The 26,134-nt window shown below is 39.3% G+C and overlaps 1 protein-coding gene across 3 annotated transcripts in view; it reads right to left on the reverse strand.

The window, feature by feature from the left end:
- Window positions 1-26,134, reverse strand: part of LOC149789498 (uncharacterized) — a 59,074-nt gene that overhangs the window by 3,493 nt on the left and 29,447 nt on the right. For all 3 annotated transcript variants that reach the window (XM_089971522.1, XM_089971524.1, XM_089971523.1), the window contains exons 5-7: window positions 21,675-21,782; window positions 8,473-8,691; window positions 6,990-7,137 (exon numbers count right to left, since the gene is read on the reverse strand). In XM_089971522.1, the coding sequence (XP_089827648.1) occupies window positions 6,990-7,137; window positions 8,473-8,691; window positions 21,675-21,782 (475 nt within the window). The remainder of the gene's footprint in view (window positions 1-6,989; window positions 7,138-8,472; window positions 8,692-21,674; window positions 21,783-26,134) is intronic.

The following is a 26,134-nucleotide window of genomic DNA, read 5'->3' on the forward strand; positions in this document are numbered from 1 at the left end:
TCATACAGCCATCACTGCACATTTCTGATCTGACATCACATTCAGTCGCCTGCTTCATTGAAAGTTTCTTTTTTAAGTCTATGAATTCATCCACATTGTCAACTTTGGCATCTCTACTTTCAAATGGCTTAAACAGTTGGTTTACTTCATCCACAGACAAATAAAATAAATCAAAAGTGCTGGTGTCTATGTCCATTGTTGGTTTACAATAGAAAGTAGTTCTTTTATGAGTGCAATATGAATTGCGCATGCGAGTGCAATATCATGAAATATTGGAAGATTCCGTCAATGTAAAGTTAACGGAGAAAATAAATGAGCATATAATAATATATAATATTGCATGTTGACCTGTGTTGTGATTTGTATCTCCATATGTTAGTGACATCACCTTATAATTTTGTAGCAGTTGTGGTATTCTTATATGCCAAGAACTTGTATTAATAAAAGTTCTGTTCTGTTCTATAAAGGATGTGGGTTAAATGGGTTGGAGATAATGAAGGGGTAATAAATTAATGGTTGAAAATATAAACGTCACTTAATTATAAAAATAAAGTCTCTGACCAGTTTTGCTATCAAAGGGAATAAAAGAAATGAACAGTTAAAAAAAGAGAAGTATCCACATACCAGTTTTCATCTGAAGGTGAAATAGGGTCAAATATATCGAATGTGTAATTTTCGTGTATAGGTGAAATAGGGTCAAATATAATGTGTGTAATTTTCATGTGTAGGTGAAATAGGGTAAAATATTTTGAGTGTAATTTTCATGTGTAGGTGAAATAGGGTAAAATATATTGTGTGTAATTTTCATGTGTAGGTTAAATAGGGTCAAATATATTGTGTAATAGGGTCAAATATATTGTGTAATTTCATGTGTAGGTGAAATAATGTCAAATTTACTGAGTGTGTAATTATCATGTGTAGGTGAAACCAATTTTTTTATAGTAAAATATGTTTATTCAAAGATACTTACCTGATCTTAGGATACTACCACTACCTCGCATATCCAGCCCTCCCAGATACTATTGTTAGATAAAGGGATCTAAAAGCTGTCTGACAACCCATGTGGTGGTCAGGCAGAGTGATCTCCCCTTACCTATAAGACTGGGTGGCAATGAGTAAGAATATACCAGTTATTACTGGAGCTGAAGGCATGCTCCCTAAAGATGTAACTGCAGGGAGGCTGGGAGGGTGTATGTGTATTATGATTGGGTAAGTATTTTTGAAGAAACATATTTTACTAAAAAAATTGGTTTCTTCTTTGAATACATTACCCAATCATAATACCTTAGGAGAATAGGTAAGAGGTGGAAGGAGGTACATCCCCTTAACCTGGAGATACCATCCCCTGTCCTCATGGTATTGAGACAGTTTCTAGGTAACTCGACTGGAGGGGGCTCCATCTGTTGGGGCACAGCTTCAAAAACAGAAAAATATTTAGCCCCGCAAATCCAGCAGAAGTCAAGAAGCTGGTCTTTAAGAAGCTGTCAATTGACCTGGAAGTGTGAGCTGCGGAGATGGGTCCTACCAGATCAAACTATGCCCTTTGGGATGAGAGATCTCTGAGATAAAAGCTAGAGAATGTGGACTCTAATCTCCATCCCAGAGCCTGAATGATGTCGGTTATAGAACAGTTCATTCGAATGATAGGCTGGTGACAACTGCCTTAACCTCATGAGCTGTGATGCATACAAAATTCATTTGTATGCTCAGCAAATAACCCACTTGATCTAGGATGAGTTAGTTGGAGCTGAGATATTGTTTTGTCCTGATTTCAGAGGTAGCAAAAGGCATGATCTCCCTCGACGCACAGGCTCTGTTCAATTAAGGTACCACTTCAAAGATCTGACTGGGCCTTGTAAGTGGCCTTCAGTTGATGTGTCCAGGTGAGACAGAGGTCTCATGACAAAAGTCTGGTTACCCATGGAAGGAAGAAGGTTCTTTGCAATGAAGAAGGAAGCTATCATGAGTAAGACTGACCCATCTTGTCAGAACTGCAGGTAATTCGGGTCTGTGGACAGGGCATGTATTTCACTAATTCTCCCTGCCATCACTAAAGGCAATAAGAAGTTGGTCTTGTAGGAAAGTTTGTCAGAGATACAATGGGTTCACAGGGGGTCCTGTTCAGCCAAGTTAAAACCCAAGATAGGTTCCACTTAGGGCAGAGGGTTAACGTTTTAGGCTGTGTATACTCAATGTTTGCGAGTAGATTGGATAAGTCCTTGTTTTGTCCGATATCTTCGCACCCCTGATGATGAAAGTGTCGTGGAGCAGTAGCCTTTGATTGTACTTGGAGCTAATTTTCTTTCTTTGAAGAGACAAAGGAAGAAATTAGCTATCTGCAGTACTGATGCCTAGAGAGGTAAAATATGATCGTTTGTGCACCAATGGGTGAAAATGTGCCATTTGCCTTCATATGCTTTTAGAGTGGAGGGCTTGAACAACTCTCTCCATGACTGGTTGCAAGAACTGTTTAAGTTTGAGGGCTTGTTTGATATGATCTAGATGTGCAGGTTCAGGTACTCCGGACAGGGATGAAACAAGCGCTGTTGTTTGAGTAGATGAGGAAAGACCCAGATCTTTTAGAGGGATTTCTGATGCAAGATTGATCCATGGCTTCTCCCATCAGAGTGTTTTGATGAGGATGAGGTGATAGGCTGATTCCTTTGCTTTCTGTATCACTCTTGGAATCAGCGGTGTTGGAGGGTATGCATGTCTTCAGGCTGTTCCAATCCAGGGATAGTGCACTGATTGCCCATGCTTTTGGAACCAGGATGGGAGAGACAAACGCTGGGAGTTTGGTATTCCACTTTGTCGCAAATAGGCCAACCAACATTTGGTCTCATTGGGTAAAGATCTGGGTGAAAACCGAGGGATGAAGAGACCATTCTGTCTGAATCAGTTGATTGTTTCGTGACGAGTCAGCTAAAATGATGACAAACATGTGGATTTGTTGTTGACCACACCAGTTTAGAAAGTCCCACACCATGACATAAAGGTCTAGGGACTTGGTTCCTCTATGTCATTTGAGATAAGTCACTACTGTAGAGTTGCTGGACAGAATCAGGACTCTCTTGCCAGAGAGGTGCTCCTTCCACCAGTGAAAAGCTTTCACAATGGCCATAATTTCCAGAAGATTGATGTGCAGCAGAATTTTGCAGGGAGACCATGCACCACTGGCATCCCGAAATGATGGTAGGAGGTGAGCTTTCCAGCCGGTGTTGGTACAAATTGTAATCTCGGGTAAGTGCAGAGGTATACTCGCCATCAGCTAAGAAAGGCTGCAGTTGTGAACAGATGGTTAGAGGCTGATCCAGTCGGCAAATTTTTGGTCTCCATTGAGGTACAAGAAGCATTTGTAATGGATGCATACAAATTCGACCCAAGACAAGGAGGTCTGCTGCTGCACTGAATAAGCCTAGGAGACGAAAGAATTCTCATGCTGATAGGGTTCTCCTTAAGAGTAAAGAAGCCACCATCTTGTGGATTTTCAATGCCTGATCCTGAGGGAGATGAACCAAGATTTCCTGTGTACTGAACTCCATACCTAGATGAACAAAATGTTGGGAGGGTACTAGGTTAAATTTGTCCTCGTTTACAAGAAAGCCCAGATTGGTAAGTGATGTGACAAGGGTCATCACATCTTGATGTAAAATAGAACTCACTTGATGTTTTTGAAGGATGTCATACAGGTAACTTGATGTTGCTGATGTAGAAATGGTCTGGACATGAACCATGACTTGAGTCATAAGACAAGTGAAAACCCACGAAATGATATTGAGACCAAATGGTAGGGCCTTGAATTGGTATACCACATTGTTGTAGTTGAAACAAGAAACTTCCTGGAAGCCCGGTCAACAGGGACATGGAGGTAAGCATCTTTTAAGTCCACAATGACAGCAAAGTCTACCTCTTGGATGGTATTTAGAATACAATGTGGTGTTTCCATTGAGAACCAAGGAGCATGAATGAAACAAACAAGGGCGTTGAGGTCGATGACAGGGTGCAGAGTGCCATTAGGGGTGTTTCAAACAAGTTCTACCACACTTTCCAAAGGAGGTTGTCTATTTCCTGCTGCAATGTGTTGGCTTTGAGTGGATCCGATGGGACGTTGGTGAATGACAGAACTTTTGACAGAGGTGGAGGAGTGTGGTGAAATGTGATGCAGAGTTCCTCGTGAACCACTTGCTGGGTCCAGGTATCATTGTGGCAAATTTTCTCCCATTTGGCAGCAAAGAAAAGAAGTCTTCCTCCTACTGGAAAGGTGAAATGGAGATGCCATCCTTTTTTACAGGGAGGAGGCTGCTGAGGGAAGAAATGCTGAGTCAAATGAAAGGCTCCCCTCTGTGTTTTTTAGCTTTGGTTTGCGATGGCTCTGGCTTATACTGAGTGGATCTCCGGTAGGACTGTTTTCCAAAACTTTGTGTCCTATGGGTGGCTCTTGGATAACTTTCCTAATTTCCTGTATTATCCCTGTAACGGTGTTGTGGTGGCAGATTACGGAAATTTGTTTTTATGGAGGTCTGTTTATGAATCTCTTCAATCTGGCCGCTAAGCAAAAGGTTCGATGATAAAGGTTGACTGTGCAGTCTTGGTTTATAATGGTCCTTTAGGAAGGTGGAGGTTGCAAGTACCGAGTCCTGTTCAGCCAACTGTAAATTGGTAGTGACAGTAATGGCATTGGCCAAGGTGTGTTGTGCTGACTTATTTAAAACATGGGCCATGCGTGATACCCATGCATGCCCTGTAGAAGACAAAGTGGGATGAGAGAAAATATGTTCCGCTTGTTGCAAAATTGCCATGGAAACAAAATCCAGAAGAGAGCTCACGGCAACAATGTTGTGAACTAACTATTGAGTATCATCGAAGGCTATTCTGTCCATATGTATGGAGTGTGTTTTGGACATCCCAAAGCAGTGATATCCCGATCTATTGCCAGGGTTTCCAAGTGAAAGGCTAGCGTGAGACAATAGTAGAAACAATGACAGAAGTGAGATGGAAGGTGTTTTTGTGTAAAGAAAAGTATGTTAATGCTGGGATCCTGCAATTGGTGGTGAAGACAGTTCAGAATGTCTGTAACTCTCCCTGACTCTGGTAGTAACTTGAATGCAGGCTCCTCCTTTTTGTCATAAGATCAACAAAAGCTGGGACTCTAGTCTATTCTGGTGTTGGTATAGGGGAAGGTGGGCAAAACTTCAGGGTAAAAGATGGAATACTTTAAATGGAGGCCAAGAAGGCCGAATCTTCATCTGACATCATAAAGTCCAGAGTTGGTGATATTCCTTGAGAATGAGCATCATCATCCTTAGGTGTATGAGGTGAGCCTGAAGAGTGCTGCCCTCTAAACTCACAGTACGTCTCGAATTAGAAACCGTGACCTCCAGTTGGGTCACTGAAAATAGAGGCTCTTCCCATGGCAGGCTGTTGAGAGACTGGTGATGCAATGTCTGTAGAAGTCTGAGGAGCTAAATGAGGCATCATGCCAGAAGGGAGTTCTGAGGAGGAAAAAGTACTGGAGCAGTCCCTGAGTATGTCGAATTAGACCTGTTTTGATGCACTGGGATAAAGGGATGTTGTATGAGTGAGCCCTAAAAAGAGTATGTTGTTGCCACTCCTGATCACTCGAACATGGCCTAGGCCGGTCTTAATGGAAATAGGCCATTGTCAGTATGGTAATAAGGTCAGAGAGATAGAATGAGTCTTTCAGAAAGTAATGCATTCAAGAGGTAGCTGAGTTTATTTTCCAAATGGTAAATGTGTGATGAAGAAATATAACACTAAGTACAAATCCAGTTTAATAACCTATATTTGCCAAACATAGAGCAGTTGATACAGGAATGATATATGGCCTTCAAAATAAAAAGGAGTGGATATTTGGGTTAATTTTTGGTAAACATTCTTTTGAAATATGCCATCATACCATGAAGAAAAGTTCATGCATTTAATACTGTACACATCATTTATATCTATATAAAACTTTAACATTATTTATGTTGCTGCCATTGTTGATGCTGCCAGAAAAGTGACAATAAAATCTCAAAATTGTGCAGGTGAGACAAAACTATAATCATTACTGTGTTCAAACTCTTAACTTTGCATGGGATGACAAAGGCAGGTGTAATTTGGCTGGGTGGGTCACTTGCACCATAAATTTGTGGTAATTGCATCCCACTACTGACCATTGATATATGGCAACAGACCCTGCAAGGTCAATTTGTTATAGTGTAAACCTTACTGGACTAAACCAGTTAGTGACGTTTGCATCCCATTCCTATTAAAGTTATCTTGTTGGAAAGAATATTGTTGATAGAAGAATCAGACAACCAGATTGATGGACAACTGAACTGCTAATCCAACCAGAAGGACACCTGAAGAAGCAAATTTCTTCTGCTTGAGCAGATTTCCTGGCCTGCTAAGAGGGCAGATGATGCCACCTTGTGTAGCTTACTGAATTTTATTCAAGAAACCTTTACCGCTCTGTGGACTGCAAACTCATTATAATTTGTATTCATTCATTATGACAATAATTAAGCAGTTATTGACATATAACTGGTTCAGAATCTAACCATTTGTCCTTGTATCTCAATATTTTATTAGGCTTTCACTTGATTTCATCCAAGAATTATAAAGTTATTCTGCAAACATAAACACTATATCTTGTCTCTTCTACTGAAATTATTTAGTTATATAAAGTTAAATTTTACATATAAGATTTATTTAATAACATGAAATATAAATTCCCCTCTGCAGCACCTGAAAACTGAGCTAACCACAATAGTCCAGCAGCAAACAACATAGATCTTGTTCTAACATTGCACAATACACTGGCAGATCAGGCTCTATTGTCTGGTTCTACTGATTACTTCTATCAAACTGCACAGAAACAAACTTATGAGCAAGTATATATGGTGGGAAGACCCACAGAGGGACATGGGTAAAAGTAAATGTCATGGCACAATAATCATTCTTCAGCAATAAAGCACCAAATTTACCAGCAGCTTCATATCCTCTTCTGAAATGGACCAATCAAACACCTTGGTATTTTCCTCTATTCTCTTGGGATTGGCAGATTTTGGAATGACAATAAATCCATGCTGCACACACCAGCGGATCAAGACCTGGGCTTCAGTCTTATTATATCTTGAAAAAAACAGAAAGGAAATATATCAAAATATACATATAAATAAAAGTAAAGATGTATTTTCCTTCATCATCCATTCTTAGCCTTGGGCTGTATGAATCAGCATTATGTTAATATGTGTCAGATATGTCAAGACTAATAGTACTCATCACATATCTATCGCAGGACTTCATATCAAGAAATGTTCTAAATTTTGCAAATTTTACATATACCTTTAACAAGCAAACTATATTTTGTTGTGTAAAAGCAACCTGCTTTATGGGATCACTTGGGAAGATGATGAAAGTGGAAGGGTTCAGATAACAAAATCCCAAGACCATCTGACACAGTTTGAATCATTCATGATTTATGATGTATGGTCGGTATGACCAGCCAATTATGCGGTCTTGCCAGTTGAAAATAACAGATGCCTCACTGCTTCAATTTTACAAAGCTTGTTTCTATGACTGGACCAGTTGTCAGCAGTTAGAATGTTGTACCAAGATGATATATGCTGTGCAAGCAGGCCAGTTGATGCAGTATGGTCAATACAGACCATCCATCCATACTGTATTGGTCTATCTTCACATCCAGCTTGTTTTCTTTATAGTTTCATGCATGGACGGGGTAAATAAGTGCAAGTCCTCATTCAAATGGCCATGGTCATATTGTGGGATTACATTCCATTTTCACTCACCGACATAACAACAACAAAGCCTCTCGAATCATACTGATCCAATGTGATTTCAAGGCTTGATTGGAATCACCTGCTTTGCTTACTACTGTATTCATGGATACAGTGTGATGTAGAAGGAATCTTGGCTTCCCCCACAGGACAAATCAATGATTCTACAGTATTCATGGAAACAGTACGTTCTGGTACTATTTTGCATCTTTATGGGATATGCAGAGGCCATCTTGACATTACCAGTGAGACGAATTAATGATTCAATTGTGTTCATGGATAGAGAATGTTCTAATGCTGTTTCTGTATGTGCATAGGGGATCTCAGTGAAACTAATCAATGATTCAGAGTCTTGCATACATAAGCATAATTACTGCTATTATCAGTGGCAATAAATATGGGCATAAAAAGTGTAATCAACATATTACATGCCAGAATTACAATTTACAGCAAGCAGATAAATTGTTACAACTAACATGGTTCTGCAGCTGTTCAAAATTCTTGTCATAAGGGGCCAAATCTGCATATTAATGCTGAGTGCCAAGCGAGGCAGCTGTTAATACCATTTTTAAAAGTCTTTGGTATGACTCGGCCAGGGACTTGCTGGTATGTGTGAATAAGTTTATTTTTTTTGCACCTTGTGAAGACAAAGAAAAACTAGATTATTTACTTTTGGGCTAGCTTGACCAAATTTTTGTCACCAAATCGCTGTCCTTTTACCAGTGGAGAGTATGCCATCAGATGGATTCCCTTCTGTCGACAATAAGCAACAATATCTTCCTTCCTCTGCCAGGGGTGGAGCTCTATTTGATTTACAGATGGGAGAGGTAAACCAGCTTCCTCCAATCCTTTTAAATGTTGGATGCCAAAGTTAGACACACCCACTGACCTGAAAAATTGACAAGATAGGAAATGAAGTAGGAGCTCTACTTAATCAACCAATCAATGAAGTAAACTCTATTTAATCAATCAATCAATGAAGTAGGAGCTCTTCTTAATCAATCAATGAAGTAGGAGCTCTACTTAATCAATCAATCAATGAAGTAGGAGCTTATCTTAATCTACCAATCGATGAAGTAGGAGCTCTTCTTAATCAATCAATCAATGAAGTAGGAGCTCTTCTTAATCAATCAATCGATGAAGTAGCTCTTCTTATTCAACCAATCAATGAAGTAGGAGCTCTTCTTAATCAATCAATCAAAGAAGTAGGAGCTCTTTTTAATCAACCAATCAATGAAGTAGGAGCTCATCTTAATCAACCAATCAATGAAGTAGAAACTCTACTTAATCAACCAATCAATGAAGTAGAAATTCTACCTAATCAACCAATCAATGAAGTAGGAGCTCTACTTAAACAACCAATGGGAGTATGGGCGGGCAATACTAACAAGTAGCAGCTGTTCTGTGCATATTACACTTAAGGTCGGTGTATTTTACTGAGATTATTCTATGGGTATCACACTTAAGGCAGGTGTATTTTGCAGTGACTGTTTTGTGGGTATCACACTTAAAGCAGGTGTATTTTGCAGTGATTGTTCTGTGGGTATCACACTTAAGGCAGGTGTATTTTGCAATGATTGTTCTGTGGGTATCACACTTAAGGTAAGTGTATTCTGTAGTGATTGTTCTGTGGGTATCACACTTAGTGATTGTTCTGTGGGTATCACACTTAAGGTAGGTGTATTTTGCAGTGATTGTTCTGTGGGTATCACACTTAAGGTAAGTGTATTCTGTAGTGATTGTTCTGTTGGTATCACACTTAAGACTAGTGTATTATGCAGTGATTGTAATGTGGGTGTCACACTTAAGACTGGTGTGTGATTTGGAGTTTTATGTACCTTTAAAATAAATTCAGTCCTATCGCTATGATGTCTGCAGCGCAGCAGTTTATAGTGATGTCTAGCACTGGGGCATCATGCCCACTTAAGACTGGTGTATTTTGCAGTGATTGCTCTGTGGGTATGACACTTAAGACTGGTGTATTTTGCAGTGATTGTTCTGTGAGTATCACACTTAAGACTAGTGTATTTTGCAGTGATTGTAACGTGGGCATCACCTTTGAGGCAGTGTATTTTGCAGTGATTGTTCTGTGGGTATGACACTTAAGACTGGTGTAGTTGCAGCGATGGTTGTGTGGGTATGACACTTAAGACGTGTATTTTGCAGTGATTGTTCTGTGGGTATCACACTTAAGACTAGTGTATTTTGCAGTGATTGTAATGTGGGCATCACCTTTGAGGCAGTGTATTCTATAGTGATTGTTCTGTGGGTATCACACTTAAGACTAGTGTATTTTGCAGTGATTGTAATGTGGGCATCACCTTTGAGGCAGTGTATTTTGCAGTGATTGTTCTGTGGGCATCACACTTAAGACTAGTGTATTTTGCAGTGATTGCTGTGTGGGTATGACACTTAAGACGTGTATTCTGTAGTGATTGTTCTGTGGGTATCACACTTAAGACGTGTATTTTGCAGTGATTGTTCTGTGGGTATCACACTTAAGGCCATGTATTTTGCAGTGATTGTTCTGTGGGTATCACACTTAAGACTAGTGTATTTTGCAGTGATTGTAACATGGGCATCACCTTTGAGGCAGTGTATTCTGTAGTAATTGTTCTGTGGGTATCACACTTAAGACTAGTGTATTTTGCAGTGATTGTAACATGGGCATCACCTTTGAGGCAGTGTATTCTGCAGTGATTGTTCTGTGGGTATCACACTTAAGACTAGTGTATTCTGCAGTGATTGTAATGTGGGCATCACTTTTGAGGCAGTGTATTTTGCAGTGATTGTTCAGTGGGTATCACACTTAAGACTGGCATATTTTGTGATCATTGTTCTGTTGGCATTACACTTAAGACTGGTGTATTTTGTGGTCATTGTTCTGTTGGTATTTACACTTAAGACTGAGGAAAATTAAACACTTATTACCCTTTGCATATGGTTTGCTATTTAAGCAATCTTTTTCATTATGTATGTCAACTTTTGTAATAGCAATACTTATTGTACAATGTTGTCATCATTACACTATACCGTCATGTCACCTGGTACCTATGTAGATCATAGCACAATGGATTCTTGAAGAGATTGGACATAAAATGATGCAGTTGTTGTTCCTCTCTTCTAACAAATAAAGAAAAAGAAAAGAAAAAAAATGGCTTAACAATTTTAATATTCGAAATAAAAGTTCTGTGAACAAATATGATAAAGTAAAAGAAATTGACTTTGGAAAATCTTTAGCAAATTTTGATCTTGTTGAAATATGTGATGCAGACTTTCTGTTGCACTGTGATCGCAATAAATGCGTTATTCTGCTACAATTATCACATCAACATGCACTTTTAATAAGAGGTATTAAGGAACAGTTTTTCCCCCATACAATAACCATTTCATCAGGATAGATATTCAACAACAAGTAATGGAAAAAACTGCACACCAACCTTTAATTGTATGTAATTTAGGATCTCTGGGACCGTAAACCCTAAACTGTATTAAAAAAGATAAGAGTTTTTTTTCAAAAAGTATAAGACTTCAATATTTCGAAATTTTGAATAGTAATGATTTAATAGTGGACTAAAACATAAAACATGCATACCTTAAAGGGACTGATAGTCAAACAGAATTTCTAGGATATCAGTTGATGGTTATATTAGATTTAAGTTTGTATTTTTTTTAATTCATCACCAACTTAACATCATACACAATCATTTGATGAAACCCATGCTTATGTGACCATTGATTCAGGAGGTGTAGCAATAACAATATTTTTAAGACAGCCATTGAGGTGGCCATATACAACATAAAAAAAATAACAATATTGTTATGACAGTGATTATGGTGGCCATATACAAGTTGTAAAATAACAATATTTTTAAGACCACAATTATGGTGGCCATATATAACATATAAAATAACAATATTTTTATGACAGTGATTATGGTGGCCATATATAACATGTAAAATAACAATATTTTTATGACAGTGATTATGGTGGCCATATACACGATGTAAAATAGCAATATTTTTATGACAGTGAGTATGGTGGCCATATATAACATGTAAAATAACAATATTTTTATGACAGTGATTATGGTGGCCATGTACAACATGTAAAATAACAATATTTTTATGACAGTGATTATGGTGGCCATATATAACATGTAAAATAACAATATTTTTAAGACCGCAATTATGGTGGCCATATTTGACATGTAAAATAACAATATTTTTATGACAGTGATTATGGTGGCCATATACAACATGTAAAATAACAATATTTTTATGACAGTGATTATGGTGGCCATATACAGCATGTAAAATAACAATATTTTTAAGACTGTGATCATGGTGGCCATATACAAGATGTTTCAAAAAAATGCTTTTAGATAGCCACCACTGCTGCTGTATCCTTGATTTTTTAAGTATATAAATGACTGGTGACCTGACCAGGTATTATAGTACTCAGACAACTGTAAAGTACATCCCTCACTATAAAGTCCCTCTTTATACCACTGTCCCTATTATACCATCTGATGAAATTGTTCTCTCAATATAAAATACTTGCAGTATACCACAATCCCTATTATACTAAGGATATGTTAATAAATCTAGTAAAATTGGCCCCTCACTATTAAGTAAAACAGTATATCATCATCCCTCTTTTACCATGAGTATGATCATAAATCTGATTAAACTGCTTCCTCACTATAAAGCCCACCATCAATATCTCTCTTATACAAAGGGTATGATCGTGAATTGGATTAAAATGGTCCATCACTGTAAATCATCCAGTATATCAATGTCCCTCTTATACCATGAGTATAATGATGAATCGGATTAAATTACTCACTCACTATAAAGCCCATCACTATGCTTATTATGCCATAGGCATGATGGCAAATCTGAATTACTACCTCAATATAAAGCCTCTCAGTACAACACTGCACCTACTATACCATGGATATGAATCTGATTAAATTACTCACTCACTATAAAGCTCATCATTGTATTATTATGCCATGGGCATGATGACAAATTTAAATTACTACCTCATAATAAAGCATCTAAGTACAACACTGCACCTCTTATTGTATGGGTATAATCATTAATCTCCTTAAAATGGCCCTCACTATAAAGTCCCTCATGTGCCACTGTCCCTCTTATATCTCTTATCTCCCTTGTACAATCATGATTAAATTGGGTGAAGTGCTTTTTCCATTAGTTTCTTTCACTTCAATATAAACCATTTAAAATGTGACCTCACATCATTAAATACACAAATTTTTTTTGGCTAGAAAATACATTCGTATCAGGCTCCCTCACTTATAACATAGGTTATCTTTAGACAGGTGTGAAATGATACACCTGTGTTGTGAATTGATATGATTCACGATACATATCCTGCGATATGATACGTATCAATACACATATGCACTTGTTGGTATTTCTATCTTTGGAACGTAAGTAGTGCCATTTTATATAAGCTGGCATACTGGTTGTATTTCCAGTATGCATATTACAGACAGACATATAGTTATCATATATTTATATGGAATTCTCATTGATGACAATATAACAAAAATACTTTCAAAATGACTACCTGTTGATTGTCATTGAGTTTTATTTCATAGTTTTAGGTCATTTAATGGTTGCTCCATTTAACTCACTTTAGCCACCAGGCCCTTTGTTTTGCACTGCACAAATGCTTTGAAAACATCTTATTACCAACTTCATGTCTCACTTAAACTTGGAAGACAATACAATGTTAACTTCAAAAGAGAAGAAATAATGCAATTTACTCGAGCAAAGAAAATCACACCTAGAACAAATCCAGGCATGGGAATGAGGAAGAACACCAACAAAATTTATCACACTGTTCTTCCTGCAGATGCAAAAGACTACTGCAGGCACAGGTCTTTTTTTTGTTAGTGAAGAAGGAAAACTATTGATAACACACAGTTATATTCTATGATTTTTTTTTTTTTTACAAATTTACACAAGGTGATAAACTTGAGTGGTTTGAAATCTGTACCCTCACTGATTCTGTGCTAATTTTTTTTTCTGAATCGGCACCTTCAGTCACTGGTAAAATATCCCTGCATAAACTAAGAAATTCCAAATGTGTTCCCCATGTACAATTTAAGGAGAGATACTTCCAGGATTTTATCTTAAGGGGAACCTCCCTCTTTGTCACCGATATAAGGGGAAGTAGAAAAGGAGGGGGAGGAGGAAACAGCCATAGTTCAATATTTACCTAATACTTCAATATCTTTCTCTCTTTCTTCCTGCTCCACTTTCTTAGAGCTCTACTGAAATCAAAATCTTTAAAAGATGTCACCTCTAGTTAAATAATTATTAACCTGTTAATTATTTCTGAGCATGCTCTATTCTTAATCAGTGAATGTGGGAGGCTGTATGTGTATTATGACTGGGTAAGTATTTTTGATGAAACACATTTTACTAAGAAAAACTGGTTTCTGGAATGAATACATTACCCAATCATAATACCTTAGGAGAATAGGAAAGAGGTGGAGGGGGGTACATCATCCCCTTAACCCGGAAATAAAATCTGGTCAACTATGGTAAGAAAGACAGCTTCTAGGTAAACCAACTGGAGGGTACTCCATATGTCGGGGAGTGGCATCAAAAGGGGAAAAAAAATATTTAAAACCACAAACCCTGCGCAAATCGTGAACCCGCATCTTTAAGACGCTGTTGATCGATCTGGAAGTATGACCTGTTGAGTTGTGGAGATAGGTCCTACCACACTGAATTCGGTCTTTTGGGATGAAACGGTCTCGGAGATAAAAGCTAGAGGATGTGGTCTTGAATCTCCATGCCACAGCCTGAATGATGGTTAGAGAACAGTTTCATTTGAATGCTAGGCAGGTGGCATCTGCCCAAACCTCATGAGCCAAAATGCGTAAAAAGTTTATTTGTGCCAGGGTTATTTCACTGTATGCTGAGCGAATAACCCACTTAATCCAGGATGAGATAGTCTGAGCTGATATATAGTCTTGTCCTGACTTGAAGCGGTAGAAAAAGGTGCAATTGCCCTTGATGCACCCGCTCCATTCAATGAAAGTACCACTTCAAATATCTTACTAGATCTTGTAGGTGGCTTTCAGTTGATGTGTCCAGATGTGACCAAGGTTTCATGACAAAAGTCTAGTTACCCGTGGAACGGAGACAGTTCTTAGCAATGAATGAGGAAGCTGTAATGAGTAAGACTGACGCATCTTGTCGGAACTGCAGGTAATTGGAGTCTGTGGACAGGGCATGTATTTCACTAATTCTGCTTGCCATTGCTAAGGCCATGAGGAAGCAGGTCTTGCAGGAAAGGTGTGCCATAGATGCCTGGGCAATTGGTTCAAAGGGAGTCTTGTTCAGCCAGGTTAATACCCAAGATAGGTTCCAAATGAGGCAGAGCATTTATGATTTAGGCTGTGTATACTCAAAGTTTGCAAGTAGGTCGGATAAGTCCTTGTTTTGTCCAATACCTTAATGCCCTTGATGACGAAAGGTGTCAGCTATCATGGAGCGGTCACCTTCAAACAAACTCAAAGCTAATTTTCTTTCTTCAAAGAGCCAGATGAAGAAATTAGCCATCAGTGGTATTGACACCTGGAGAGTTAAAATATGACTGGTTGTGCACCACTGGGTGAAAATGTGCCATTTACCTTCATACACTTTTAGAGTAGAGGGCTATCACGCTTGAACAATTCTCTCCATGACTGGTTGAAAGACGTGTTTAAGTCTGAAGGCTTGTTTGATGCAATCCACATGTGCAGGTTCAGGAGTTCCGGGCAGGGCTGAAACAACTGCCATTGTGGTTGCTTGTGCAGATGAGGGACAACTTGAATCATCAACGGGGTTTCTGACGCAAGATTGATAAGGTCGTTGATCCACAATTTCTCCCATCAGAGTGGTGAAATAAGGATGAGGCGACAGCCTGATTCCTTTGCTTTCCATATCACTCTCAGAATCAACGGTGTTGGAGGGTTGGCGTATGTGTTCAGGTTGTTCCAATCCATGGATAGGGCATCAACTGCCCATGTTTTGAATCCGGGATGGGAGAGATAAAGGTTGGGAGTTTGGCATTCCACCTTGTTGCAAATAGGTCCATCAACGGTTGGTACAAATCTGGGTGAAAACTGAGGGATGAAGAGACCATTCTGAATCAGTTGATTGTTTCATGAAGAGTCAGCTCGAACATTGAGGCATCCTGGCATAGGATGAACATGTGGATTTGTTGTTGACAACGCCAGTTTAGAAAGTCCCACATCATGACCCAAATGTCTGGGGGCTTGGTTCCTCCCTGTTGTTTAAGTCACTAGAGTTGTCGGACAGAATCAGGACTCCCTTGCCAGAGTGGTGTTCCTGCCACCAGTGAAAAGGCTTTCACAATAGATATCATTTCCAGAGGGTTGATGTGCAGAAGTCATTTGTGTGGAGACCTTGCACCACTGGCTTCTGATATGATGGTAGAAGGTGAGCTCCCCAGCCCTCGTGTTGGCACTGGTACAAATTGTAATCTTGGGCAGTGGTAAGTGCAGAGGTATACCCACCGTGAGCCAAGAAATGTTGCCCTAATGCTGCAGATGGTGATTCAGTTGTGAGCAGATGGTTCGAGTTTGTCCAGTGGCCAAACTTTGGGTCTTTATTGAGACAGAAGAAGCGCCTGTAATGGGCACATAAAAAGGCAACCTAGGATGAGGAGGTCCAATGCGGCAGTGAGTAAAACTAGGAGGAGAAGGAATTTCCTATGCTGATAGGGTTCTCCTCAAGAGTAAACAAGCCACCTTGTTGAGGATTTTCAATGCCCCATCCTGAGGGAGACGAACCATGTTTTCCTGTGTATTGAATTCCATACCTAGATGAACAAAATGTTGGGAGGGTACCAGGTCGGATTTGTCCTCGTTGACAAGAAAGCCCAGATTGGTAAGTGATGTGACAAGGGTTATCATGTTGTGATGTAAAGAACTCACCTGATGTTGTCCAGATAAATTGATGCTGCCTCCGCAGAAATGATCTGGAAATGCGCCATGATTTGATAAATAAGACGAGTGAAGACCCAGGGGCTGATATTGAGACCAATTGGTATAGCCCTGAACTGGTATACCACCCAGGAACTTCCTGGAAGCCTGGTGAATAGGGACATGGAGGTAAGTCTTTTAAGTCCACACTGAGGGCAAAGTCTCCCTCTTGGATGGCATTTAGAATGCGCTGTGGTGTTTCCACTGAGAACCAAGGAGAATGAAGTGATTGAGGGCGATGACCAGGTGCAGAGTGCCATTTGCCTTTTGAACCAAGAAGAGTCTGGAATAGAATCCTGGAGAGTGTTTAGAACAAATTCTACTGCCTGTTTCTGAAGTAAGTTGTCTATTTCCTGCTGTAATGTGGCTTTGAGTGGATTTGATGGGACGTTGGTGAATGTCTGAACCCTAGACAGCAGTGGAGGAGTGAGAAACATAGAGTCCCTTGCGAACCACTTGTCACGTCCAGGTATCACTGTGGCAAATTCTGTCTCATTTGGCCACAAAGAAAAGAAGCCTCCCTTTTACCAGGATGTCTGGAAAGGGTGGATTGGAGATGGTGTCATTTTTGGGGAGAAGGAGGCTGTCATGAGTAGAAACACTGAGACAAACAAAAGGCTCCCCTCTGTGTTTAATTTTGGTTTGCAATGGCTGTGGCTTGTTGATCTCTGGTAGGACTGTTTTCTGGAGGTTTGTGTCCTACGGGTGACTCTTGGATCCCATTCCTAATTTCCCATAGTATCCCTGTAATGACACTTTGGTGGTGGGTTAGGGAAATTTATTTCTTTGGTTGGTTGTTTACAAGCCTCTTCAATCTGGCATTAACAAAAGGTTGGATGATAAAGGTTGCATGTGCAGTCTGGCTTAAAGGTGGTCCTTTAGAAAGGTGGAGGTTGCGAGTATAGAGTCCAGTTCAGCCAACTGTAGATTATTAGTGATGATGACAGCACTGGCCAAGGTGTGTTGTGCTGCCCTATTTAAAACATGGGCCATGTGTGATACTGACTCCCATGCATGTCCTGTAAAAGTCGAAATGGGATGAGAGAAGCTATAATCTGCTCATTGGAAAATGGCCATGGAAATGAAGTCCAGTAGAGAGCCTCAGTGTTGATATTGCCCACTAACTGTTGAGTATCATCAAAGGCCACTTGGTCCACACATATGGTGCATGGTTTGGACATCCCCTAAGCAGAAATATCCCGGTCTATTGCTGGGGTTTCCAAGTGAAAGGCTGGTGTGTGACAATGGTAGAAATGGCAGTGACATCATATAGTCCAGAATCGATGATATTCCTTGAGAACAAGCATCACTGTCCTTAGGAGTATGAGGTGAGTCTGAAGAAAGACGAGATCTACCACCAACGAAACTTGCAGTACATCCAGAGTTAGAAACCATGACCCCCAGATGGTCACTGAGAAGAGAGGCTCTTCCCATGGCAGGAGACTAGCGAGGCAATGTCTGTACACGTCTCAAGAGCTAAACGAGGCATCGTGCTGGAAGGGAGTCCTGAGGACGAATATGTGTTGAAGCAGTCCCTGGGTATGTCAATGTAGGTCTAATTCAGTATACTGGGATAAGGGCTGTTGATTGAGCCCTAGAAAGAGAGGACGTGTGTGTGTGTGATTTGGATTTTTAAAGTAGTTTTAACAATTTTTTCAGTCATATCGCTACAATGTCTGCAGTGATGTCTAGCACTGGGGCATCATGCCACAGCCATGTAGCATGATGTCCCACCCAGTCACATTATCCTGACACCTTGCCAACCAGTCCTAACACTAACCTCTTAATGCTGAGTGCCAAGCAAGGCAGCTGTAAGTACCATTTTTGTAAGTCTTTGGTATGACTCAGCTGGGAATCGAACCCACGACCTACTGCAGCCCTAAAAAGAGGAAGTTGTTGCCGCTCCTGATTACCTGAACACGGCCTAGGCTGGTTGCAATGGAAATAGGCTGTGTGTGTGAGAGGATTATCATCCGATTCGTAATGTTGTGACAAATTACGAGATGCTTGATCCATGTAACCTGTTTATATATCTGTAGATTGAAAGGGAAGTGATGGCTCTTTGTTAAGCTCTTTCCCTCGTTGTTCCACAAGAGAAACAGCATTAAGTCTAATAGAAATCGTTAGTAACCTTGGGTCTGGTGGGGGTGACTTGGGTACCAGGACAGTTTCTGATCTTGTTGATTTCTGGTGCTGAAGGGAGAGAGGTTGAGTTGTCCCCTTTTCCACCCAAAAATCTTGTACAGATGAAAGGTACAGCTTGCAGACTGAAGATATTATCATTTTTCGAAGTCTGTTTCTGTGCTTTGTCCATAGTTCAAACAAATAAGTATAATGAGCAGAAAATATAAACATGAGGGTCCTAGCCCTGCCACCTCGTAGGTACTACTGGCGCAAGCTAAAGCTTAACATTGGCCCAGTAAGTGAGAACAGTCTAATGTCAACAAACCATAGAGAGAGTAAATATACAACAATATGCCTGCACATTTTATTTGAATATTGATACAGTGCAGAGTTGACCAAAAGAAAGTTACCTGGAAAAATATGTTATAGCAGATGAATTTAAGCCAATACTACCTGATGGAAAGGTCAAGGATGTCTTGGACAGGTATAATCATTTTAGTGTTATGTCCGGACACTAAGACTGCCAATGTAAAAAATAGCAGACAAAGCATTAAGGGGGCCCCGAGTGGCCGAGTGGTCTAAAGCGCTCTCCATTACGGATCACTGCTATCTCACCTCTGTCTGCGTGGGTTCGAGTCCAAGGCTCGGCTAGCGTGGGTACATGGGAAAGCCTGCCAGTAGCTTCTTGTGGGTCGATGATTCTTCCCTGGGTTTTTCAGGGTTCTTCCTCCACCATTAATACTGGCCGCCATGTATAGCCTATCGTGTGCTGAAAAATGGCGTTAAACACTACAACAACAACAACAAAGCATTAAAGGTTCTATATATATCTAAGTATAAATAATTACAATATACAGATAATACTACCTGTAGGAAGGCTTGGAGACAGCCTCTACAAGTACATAACACAAGTATGAACAAATGTGGTGAAAGTGAGAGAGAAAAGTTGGGAACAGAGATGGAGTATACTTTCCTTGAAGTGAAAGGACTTTATACTTTCCTTGAAGTGAAAGGACTTCTCCAACTGAAACAGGTATGCTTCCAAGATGAAAATTGATGGCGAGGTCTCTTGCAAAAAGAGCATGCTGTGTCGCACAGGTGAGAAGTAAAAATTGGAATATCCTTACACACTGCTGCCAAGTCTTATAGATAAGGGGATATCACTCTGCCTGACTGACACATGGGTCAGCAGACAACTTTTAGCTCCATTTAGCTAAAAGTTGTATTGAGCAGAGGGCTGGATTTGCGAGTCAGTGGTAGTTCTCCAAAGGTATTAAGATTGGGTAATGTATTTGAAGGAGAAATGAAAATTGCATTCTACTTTAAATTGTCTGTATTTTATTTAGGCTCAGTATTCTGCCATATCTACATTCTGTTTCAAAATACCGCTGAAAGGGAGACTGGCTGTCATGCTATCTATTATTGTCCATCTAACTTGTAATCTGACTCGTATTTAACACCATTTTTGGGCTCAACATCACTCACTGGTATCCCTATTAACACTTTCCCAGCTCCAATAATCTGATATAATTCATAACTTTAAAAACTATTGTCATCATTATCAACAGCTAGAATTTGCCAAACAAAAACGTAATGATCCATGCCAGGAATCAGAGATTTGGGGTTTTCTATGCAGCCTGTATTTTGAACATGCATTTATAAAACTTCCTTGATGGAAGGTTCAAACTATGCTACAATGGTTATTCCAGGGCACAATGTACCAATCATATTTACTTTAACAACCATTCATATCAGGCTTTAAGAACACAGAGGTGCAAACAGTTCCCTACCTGAAAAATAGATACTGCAACAAAAATGGTTAAATAAAAATTGTGTACTTCACCACATTTTCACATGCAGGACTTTCAACTAATTCACGGAGTTCTCATGCATCATTGTTCGCCGTGTGCAAAGTTGTACAAATTTTGCATGATTCATGCCATCACACACCCTGACAGAATTTCTAAGTACTTTACATATGAATTAATGATTTTTGTGCTCAGTTTCTCTGTTGCTTGACCAGTACTTCCTGTTTGTCACACAGGTAATAAACTGCATTAATTTCTGATTGGTGGTTATTGTTTAACTTGGAGTGGAATGAGCAGTAACCACCAATGAGAGTTCAATGTAATGTATTTCAACTTGTGACATGCCGGTAGTGTAGTTTTCAAATCGATAAATGTGGACAAGGTACAATTCAGCATAAAAACTTCGCATAAAAGTGAGGTTATTCAATGATGAATGAAATACTTCACTATACATGCAGAACATGTTTGAAAATGTATCCTATATGCTGGACATGCTGCTGGGTTAAAATAATTAGCATGCAATTGGGGGGGGGGAGATTAAGAACCATGCCACTTTGTGTTAATTTGTAAACAGCAAGCGAGTATTCTCAAGCATTTTTTGTTTTTAAAAATGAGTGCCTGTAACTGCAGATGCTGTTTCAGATGAATTCTAAATTTAAAGGATAACAAAGGAAACTAATAATACTTATTCATGACTGCTGAAGACTAAAATAACTTACATACGCTAAGTATCATTTTGTATCGATATCAATGAATCGTTTAATCCCTACATTTATAGCTCCGATTAACAGTGTTATAAAGAGAGAGAGTGTTGTATTGATATTTGGAATGATCAAGATGTTCAATATCTTCTGTCAGGTTCATTCTTTGTTCCATTGTTTTTGATCAAACTTCTTGCCTCATACCTGATTAATCCCTGCCCTTTAAGGTCCAGCATGGTCTTGTAAGTCTCTACAATTTTGTTTCCATTGGGACTGTGAATTAGGTACATATCCACATAGTCCAGACCAAGCCTGAAAAACAAACAAGTCTTGTCAGGATAAATTTGTACATATATTTCAAATCTTACCAATCGCTGTATACTTCAACATGGCTCAGTCACAACCTTAACACATTATTAACACTAAATCAATGTACATTTTCAACACAGTCCACTTGCAGCCTTAACTAAAGAAGATACATTGAAAGAACATCATACTCATTTGCAGAAGAAGTCAAAACAAAATTAACACTACTGGAATGTGTACACATTATGCTATGCAGTAAGTTCAGCTGCAAACAACATAAACTGATCTGCCACTGCATAATGTATTGGCAGATAAGTGTATATTGTCCGTTCAATTAATTAATCCTAACAAGATCTACCTGCACATTATGTGACAGCAGATGTGCAGTTTGCAGATGCATTCCTGCCATAACATGTGTCACGTGAAGAAATGTTTTTTAGACTTCCAAATTCCCCAACATGGTTGTGTTTTGAAAAAAAACATGATTTTAAAAATATAATGGGGAAAAAAAGAAGAAATAAACTTAGACATTTTTTGGCAACCACTATACATTCCCAAAGTCTAAAGTTTGTATATACAGTAAACAGCCCTATTTACAGCCCATGAAAAACAGCCCTGTTTAGAGCTCATGTAAACAGCCCTGTTTAGAGCTCATGTAAAAAAGCCCTATTTAGAGCTCATGTAAAACAGCCCTGTTTTGAGCCCATACAAAACAGCCCAGTTTAGAGCCCATGTAAACAGACCTGTTTAGATTTGTTTAATGTAAAACAGCCCTGTTTTGGCTCATGGAAAACAGCCTTTTTAGAGCTTATGTAACCCTTTACCTCATGGAGTGTATGGCTTTTTAGCCCTCCAATACACATGAAGCAAAGTTACCCAGTGCAGTGAGCTATAAATAGAACACCAGTTACCTATTCGACTCCATACACACAGGCCTGCCTGTTAACTGTTATGCAGCGTAGTGTATGTTACGTTTTACAGCAATTTTAACCATTTTACTTTTTTGGTACACATCTATTATGTATGGAAAAATTAAGAGTAAAGTCTGATCGCTATAGCTGTGTAATTATTTTTCAAGAAAGAATTTTTTATGTGCTTTAAAATCTTGAGAGAACTTGTTCACCGTCAAGTCAGTGAAGCCGCATGACTAACCGTAGCTGCCATTTCTCATACTCAAAATTTACAAGTTCTTTGTCTGCGTCTACATCACTAAGTCATCTGAATTTGATAATTTATAAAAACTAATTGCTACCTACATCAATATCAGAGCCTTTACCTAAGTTATTGAAGCTTTCATAGTTGTGATTCTAATTGTGAAAAGTACTGAACGAAATCTGCGACCTCCATTTTGGAGAGTGGAGAATATGACCCATTTACTTTAAATAGCAGATTTTGACCAGAGCTTAAATAGCGACGTGATCTGACGTAATGGTCATTCACAGCAAGGAATGAGATATCTAATAGGGGGTTTTCCCCGAAAGTGGCACATCGAAAGCCCACCAAAAATAGCCGATATTTAAAGCAGGCATCAAAAGGCACTTCCATGTAAACGGAATAAAGGCGCTTCCATGTGAATGGAGTAGAGGCGTCAAAAGGCGCTTCCACACAAATGAAGTAGAGGCGTCCAAAGGCGCTTGCATGAGGTAAAGTGATAAACAGCCCTGTTCAGAGCTCATGTAAAACATACCTGTTTAGAGCTCATGTAAAACAGCCCTGTTTAGAGTTCATGTAAACAGCCCTATTTAGAGTTCATGTAAACAGACCTATTTAGAACTCATATAAGACAGCCCTGTTTAGAGTTCATGTAAACAGCCCTATTTAGAGTTCATGTAAACAGACCTATTTAGAGCTCATATAAGACAGCCCTGTTTAGAGTTCATGTAAAAAGCCCTGCTTAGAGCTCATGTAAGACAGCCTTGTTTAGAGTTCACGTAAACAGCCCTGTTTAGAGCTCATGTAACAGCCCTGTTTAGAGCTCATGTAAGACAGCCCTGTTTAGAGCTCATGCAAACAGCATTATTTGGAGTTCATGTAAACAGCCCTATTTAGACCTTGTGTAAAACAGCCCTGTTTAGAGCTCATGTAAAACTATCCTGAGGGCAGTTTTATATATCTGATTATTATGTCATTTAAAAGGTAAAACAGAGATAACCAACCTCCACTTCACAGATTGCTTAACTGGCTGAGAATAGGTAGGTTGATAACAAGTCAAGAAAGCAAATTTTTAAGTAAATTATGTTTCTCCGAGAATACTTACCCAATCACATGACATTAGGAATATAAGCCTTCTACCGCATGAATCCAGCCTTCTAAAAGATGAAAATTGTCTTTTTCTGTCTATATCAATAAACAAAGGACAATAACTCTTGTTCAGTACCTCCCCTTGGCACTGCCAGGTGTTGCTAGTTTTTACTGAGCAAGATACTAACAAGGACGTTCACATGACAGGGTGGTTGGGAAGGTTTTTAAGTAATGTGATTGGGTAAGTATTCTCGGAAAAACATAATTTACTTAAAAAGTTTGCTTTCTCCTTGTTCCCCAATCACAATACAGTAGGAAAATAAGCAATAGGAGGAGGGGATTCTGAACATCCGACATCTACCTTGGGTATCCATTTAGAGAAGAATCGCTGATTCCTAATGTGAATGTTAACACATTTTCCTACTTACATAAGCAACACAGTCTGGATCATTAGACCTGTGGCCCTAAGAAATGGTTAAGAAGATGAATACTGAAATCTTCTTACCTGTAAAATTTCACTGGCAAATCCTGCACTGCTAACAGGCTGTGCTGACTGATCAAGTTGGGTCTAGTGGCCATCTATGCTGCCATCACTGGACCTACCAGATTCAAGGTTTGTCTTTGAGATGAGACTCTATATGCCAACCAACAGCTTCTATTATATCTTGGATTGAAACACTGCATTTGAATGTGAGGCTCACAGAGATGGCTTGAAGCTTCTGAGCAGTAATCTTCATGAGGTGACTCTCATCTGGTGAGACATCAGAGTACACTGAGTGTACAACGCATCTGGTGAGACCTCAGAGTACACTGAGTGTACAACTCATCTGGTGAGACATCAGAGTACAATGAATGTACAACTCATGCTGCAAGACATCAGAGTACACTGAGTGTACAACTCATCTGGTGAGACATCAGAGTACACTGAGCGTACAACTCATCTGGTGAGACATCAGAGTACACTGAATGTACAACTCATATGGCAAGACATCAGAGTACACTGAGTGCACAACTCATCTGGTGAGACATCAGAGTACACTGAGCATACAACTCATCTGGTGAGACATCAGAGTACACTGAATGTACAACTCATATGGCAAGACATCAGAGTACACTGAGTGTACAACTCATCTGGTGAGACGTCAAGAGTACAATGAATGTACAACTCATATGGCATGACATCAGAGTACACTGAGTGTACAACTCATTTCAGCCTTGAGGGGTGATAACCTGTGTTTTGGGTCAAACTGGTAGGAAGAGGTGTTTGCGTGTGCCATGAATTGTCTCTGTGCATTTCCAGTAGTACTTCAGAGCGCAAACAGGATCTTGCATGGAAGAGAGCGAGTGAAGGATAACTATTTGGTTACTGATAGGTGGTAACCTATTTTGTGCTACAAAGCATGGTTGTGTCAAGAGAACCACCAAACCCTGATCTGAACTGAGAAGAGTTCAGGCTGACATAAAGGGTATGCAGCTCATTTACACTGCATGCAGAAGGAAACATGACTTGATGTATGACAGCAACCTGATGTATGATAGCAACTTTAGCAAGATGCAGGCCAGAGGTTCGAATGGATTCTAATCGAGCCATGTTAAAACCCAGGATTGGTTCCATTTGGAAACAGAGTGAGGGGTTATTTTCAAATGAGACCAAGAACAAGATATGATAGGTCTATATCCTGCCAAAAATTATTAATTCATCAAGTTATTAACTCACTAATATAAATATATTCCACATAACTAACGAAGGAATAAAACAAGTCAGTGTTGCATTAAAAACTAAGCTTTGAACTAATAGATTTCAAGTACTTAAATGACTTTGCTACAAAAAGAGCAAGCAAAAATGTCAAAGTGGCACTAACTTGTAATGGCCTTGCAGAGGCAAACAACAGTGTTGTGTGACAGGGTCTAAAAAGGATGAGGTCCCTAAAGGTGACCAAATCACTCAAATTTGACTAAAAATTTATACAACCTGAAGTAAAATCAAATATCCCCATAATAAATCCAAAAGAAACATTGGACAAGTCAATTAGAACAATGCAAAGGCATGGATTGATGGAAGATAAACTGGATGATGTTATCCAGTCCAGCAGCGAAGCTAGACAGAAAAAGATGAT

Source organism: Sinohyriopsis cumingii, chromosome 10 (genome assembly GCF_028554795.1).
Source record: "Sinohyriopsis cumingii isolate HCF-2022 chromosome 10, ASM2855479v2, whole genome shotgun sequence".
NCBI classification, from domain to species: Eukaryota; Metazoa; Mollusca; class Bivalvia; order Unionida; family Unionidae; genus Sinohyriopsis; species Sinohyriopsis cumingii.